This window comes from Empidonax traillii, unplaced genomic scaffold (assembly GCF_003031625.1).
Source record: "Empidonax traillii isolate 1590-97213 ecotype Southwest subspecies unplaced genomic scaffold, ASM303162v1 scaffold1534:size101994, whole genome shotgun sequence".
NCBI classification, from domain to species: domain Eukaryota; kingdom Metazoa; phylum Chordata; class Aves; order Passeriformes; family Tyrannidae; genus Empidonax; species Empidonax traillii.
Window position 1 is genome coordinate 82,261 of NW_020956727.1, and position 5,060 is coordinate 87,320.

Consider the following 5,060-nt stretch of genomic DNA (forward strand, 5'->3'; position numbering starts at 1 on the left):
GACCCGTGCCAGACCTGCTGTGACCCATGCCAGAAGCCCTGCTGCGATCCATGCCAGACTGTGTGCTGTGACCCATGCCAGAAGCCCTGCTGTGACCCGTGCCAGAGCTGCTGTGACCCATGCCAGAAGCCCTGCTGCGACCCGTGCCAGAGCTGCTGTGACCCGTGCCAGAGCTGCTGTGACCCATGCCAGAAGCCCTGCTGCGACCCGTGCCAGTCCGTGTGCTGCAACCCGTGCCAGTCCGTGTGCTGCGAGCCGTGCCAGCAGCCCGTGTGCTGCACCAAGGTGTGCCAGAAGTCGGTCTGCTGCGTGCCACGGCCCTGCTGCTGCTCCTCCTGCTGCTCCTACGTGGTGAAGAAGAAGCCCGTGGTGGTGTGCTGCAGTCCCGTGCAGTGCTGCACCTCCGTCAGGAAGTGCTGCGTGCCCTGCATCCCCATCCAGCAGTGCTGCATCAAGAAGAGCTGCTGAGCCGCCCCTGGGGGTGGCAAAGGCACCTCTGCCAGCTCCAGCAACGAGAACAGGAGATGAAAACCTGCTCCCCTGCCTCTGGTTCTCGTTGTGATGGAGCCAACACGTAGTGATTTTCTTCTTCTTCTTCTTTTCAAGCTTAAGCTGCTGCTTCTTCCTGCCCTTTAGTTATTATCTCCAATTTATCAGCCATTGTATAAGGCAAAGAGCTGTTAGGTATTAGTGGGGTGTTAACTCTCTTCTTGGTGTTTGGGATTTGGGAAATTGGGGTTTGCTGGTGATGGGATCACTCTTTGTTCTCTCCCTTGGCTTGTAGACAATAAAACTGAGCATCACTCAAAACGCAACACCCGCTCTTTTGGTTGTTCTTTCCGCGGCTCTGCCCCGAGTTTGTCCTCGTTGCGGTGCCCTCCTGGCTGCAGGTGAGCTCCAGTGGCACAGCAGGACACTCAGGGAACAAAGAGCTGCTTGGTTCTGCTGGTGGGAATTGGGTCGTGTCTGAAGGCAGCAAGAAGAGCAACCTGAGCCACTGGAATGGGCTGCACGGAGAAACTGGGGCTGCCCCGTCCCTGGGAGTGTCCAAGGCCAGGTTGGAGTAACCTGGGATAGTGGGAGGTGTCCCTGACCATGGCAGGGGGTGGGACTGGATGATATTCAATGATGCCCATTACAACCCAAACCATTCCACGATTCTAAGATCCTTTCTGGCCCCTCCTGATCATCTGCCACACAGCTCGGTGTTTGCTATAAAACTTAAAAGGTTAAGGTAAATAAAATTCATATTGAAGGGACTGATCCCACCACCTGAAAACACACCACTCCGTAAATCATAGAATCATGGAATGTCCTGAGCTGGAAGGGTCCCACAAGGACCATCCAGTCCAACTCCTGGCCCTGCACAGACAACCCAACAATCCCACCCTGTTCCTCAGAGCGTTGTCCAAACCCTCCTGGAGCTCTGGCAGCCTTGGGGCCGTGCCCACTGCCCTGGGGAGCCTGTTCAGTGCCCAAACCACCCTCTGGGGGAGGGAACCTTTTCCTAAAATCCATCCTAACCCCTCCCTGGCACAACTCCAGCCCCTTCCCTGGGTCCTGTCGCTGCTCACACAGAGCAGATATCGGAGCTGCCCCTCGGCAGGAGGTTTTAGACCCCAACAAGACCTACAGGACCTCCCTTATCTTGGAAAGGGCATTTCAGCAGGCACTGAGAGGAAACCACTACTCACTGAGCACAGGCACCATCATCTTCCACCACCATCTTGCCCAGAAAAAAGCCCAAAATCCACCCAAGGAGGTGTCCTAAGGTGAGCAGAGCGTTTCCCCCGCGCCTTCCTCGACTCCCAGCACCGGAGTGAAACCCAGGGGCTCAACGCACAACTGAAAAGCCTCATTCCTGGAATAGCCCACACATGAGTCAGGTGATGCCTTTCCTCCCTGGCTGGGACTTTCTTTGCTATTAAAATGCAGGAGTCAGGCCTGAATTGCACGTCTGGGGAAGGTGCCTGGAGCGCCGGGCTTGATTGCTTCCTCAATCTGCCTTAGAATCATCGTCCCTGCCTGTTTGGCTCTTCTGAAAACATTTCTCAGGCGTTCAGGGGGTTTTTATTAAGAGGTAAACTGGGTACAATGCGCTGGCAGGAGGATATTTTATACCAGAACTAGAGCAGAAGTGCCTTGGTTAAAGGGAAATTTTGTGATTATTTAATTTCGTCGTGGAATTGTGGAGTGGTTTGGGTCGGAAGGGACCTTAATAACCATCTCATTCCACCCATTGCCATGGGCAGGGACACCTCCCACTAGTCCAGGTTGCTCAGAGCCCCATCCAGCCTGGAAAAGCTGCAGGGTCAGATCCTGCCCCGTCTCACAAAGGTCCTGCAGGTCCCAAACTCACAGAACCACCCCAGAAGTTCACCAAGAAATCACACGTAAAAGGGACTTGATGGAGATCTTATTTCTGACCCAGTTGTAAATTAAATGGCATTTAACAGCAGGAAAAAAAATGCCAGAAATGCTGGGAGTGCTGGGGGTGGTTCAGCCTGGAGAGGAGAAGGTTCCAGGGAGAACCTCAGAGCCCCTTCCAATGCCCCAAAGGGCTTCAAGAGAGATAGAGAGGGACTTTGGGCAATGGATGGAGGGACAGGACAAGGAGGAATGATTTCCCACTGCCAGAGAGGAGGTTTAGATTGGGTATTGGGAAGAAATTGCTCCCTGGGAGGGTGGTGGGGCCCTGGCACAGCTTGCCCAGAGAAGCTGTGGCCGCCCCTGGATCCTTGAGAGTGTCCAAGGCCAGGTTGGACGGGGCTCTGAACAACCTGATGTCATTGAAGATGTCCCTGCCCATCCAGGGGGGTTGGATTAGATGCTCTTTGGTCTCCTCTTCCAACCCAAACCGTTCCACATCCCTGTGCTTCATAAAATCCTCGTTTCTGCGATGATCGGGACCATCTTGGCCGACGGGGCAACAATAAATCCCGACAGAAAACGTGATGAATGACTCTACTCAGGGGGCAGATGTCTGAGGGTTTACACAGGCAGGATGCTGCTTCCTGCAGGCAAGTTTCTGGCTTATTATGCAGTGACCTAAACAGCGCTCCCCTGGGGACAATTCCAGGAGGGCCACCCAAACGTCACGGGAGGTCACGGTCGCATCCTGGGAAGATACATCACGTCCCAGCCACCAGGGGATCACCTGCCACCACATCAGCCCCACGGTCAGAGCCTGCTGGGGGTGATTTGCCCATGAGTAGGCGCTGCCTCAGCATCTTGGAACTCTTGTCTTTTGCTGGTGGCCCCCCTCGTGATGTGAAAATAACATCATCAACACCTTCTTCTTCTTCTCATTCTCCTTCTCCTTCTTCTTCTTCTTCTTCTTCTTCTTCTTCTTCTTCTCCTCCTTCTTCTTCTTCTTCTTCTTCTTCTTCTTCTTCTTCTTTTTCTTCTTCTTCTTCTTCTTCTTCTTCTCCTTCTTCTTCTTCTTCTCCTTCTCCCTCTTCTTCTTCTTCTTCTCCTTCTCCTTCTTCTTCTTCTTCTTCTTCTTCTCCTCCTTCTCCTTCTCACGTGGGGTTGTCCTGGCTCGACACATGGCCACAATTCCTCGTGTTCTCGTGCAGTGACACGGAGTCAAACAGTGCGGAACACTCAAATGCCAGAGTCAGGAATGACCTCAGAAAATGGGACCTCACACCTCCAGTACCGCCTGCCTTGAGAGCTGCTCGATTTAGATTCGATCCACCCATTCTATGGATGAAAACTAAAAAAAAAAAAATAAAATTCTTAATATGTAACAGAAATAAAAAGCAGGGAGTTTGAGGGCCCAGCACCCCGAAGGGATAACCCAAGAGCAAAACTGAGAAAGGAGAAACCCTTCAGCCTAAACTTCGACCACAGAGACAGCAAAACCGGGATTCCCACTGACCAATAGATTCCCCCCCCAAAAAAAAATTCCTCACCAAGGACATTCCCAAGTTCCAGGCGTGGTTCTGCCACTGCTTCAGCCCCCACCCTGCCCCGGGCACATTGCTGAGCGTGTCCCAAGGCCATTCCCGGGGAAATTGGAGCTTCCTCAGAGCTGCCTCCGGTGCCATTAACGCCAATTCATTGGCAAATTTACGTCTGTTGTTCGTGTGGAGGAGTAATTACCAAGGGGGGAAGGATTGAGGAGGTGAGCAAAAGGAAAGAGGTGAAGATTAAACCCCCGGAAGACACGTGGGAAGGATGTGCCTGGTGACCCCCTTCCCGCCCCAGGGGAGTCAGAATAGCCAAGGAATGCCTCATTTCCAGGGGGGGGAGGCTTTGGATTGTATAAAAGGGCTCCCTGGCAGAGGGGTCTTCATTCACACCTCTCCAACTTCTCTCCAGTCCTCACTGGTCGCCAGGGTAAGTTGGAGTTTGATGCTTGCCTTCGCTTTTGGGCTGGGTTTCTGGGGGTTTCTGCAGGATTTTTAGTGGTGCCTGGTTTGGGACCAGGTGCTGCAGAAGATCTGGGGAGCAGGGATTGGGTTTGGGACCAGAGGTTGGCTTTGAGACCAGAGATTGCTTTTGAGACCAGAGGGTGGTTTTGAGAGCAGAGATTGGTTTTGAGACCAGGGATTGGTTTTGAGACCAGAGATGGCTTTGAGACCAGAGATTGATTTGGGACCAGAGACTGAGTTTGGGATCAGAGACTTGTTTTGAGACCAGAGATGGGTTTGGAACCAGAGGTGGCTTTGGGACCACAGATTGATTTGGGACCAGAGATTGAGTTTGGGACCAGAGACTGAGTTTGGGACCAGAGATGGGTTCTCTCTGGGTGGGTTCTCTCTGATGGAACCAGTGCTGGTCCACGTGCTAAAGGCACATGTATTCAGCACAGAAATGTGGAGATCTCAGGGACAGGCTGTGCTGGGACTCTGGACACCAGACCGGGACACACTTTGGGATGGACTTTGGGATAAGAATGCTTTAAGGCAGCAAAAAAAAAAAAAAAAAAAAAAAAACAACACCAAACTCCGTTTTCCTTCCAGCTTTTGCCAACACTCCAACCACCAAGATGTCCTGCTGCGGAGGAGGAAACAGCTACTCCGTGACCTGCTACAGCAGCCCCAAGTGCTGCA

General features: G+C 52.7%; 1 protein-coding gene across 1 annotated transcript in view; it reads left to right on the forward strand.

Moving 5' to 3' along the window:
* Positions 1–516, forward strand: part of LOC114070384 (keratin-associated protein 5-4-like) — a 1,494-nt gene extending 978 nt beyond the window's left edge. Inside the window, exon 2 of the mRNA XM_027907744.1 lies at positions 1–516. Coding sequence (XP_027763545.1) covers positions 1–468 — 468 coding nt within the window. The 3' untranslated portion in view covers positions 469–516.
* The last annotated feature ends 4,544 nt before the right edge of the window (positions 517–5,060 follow it).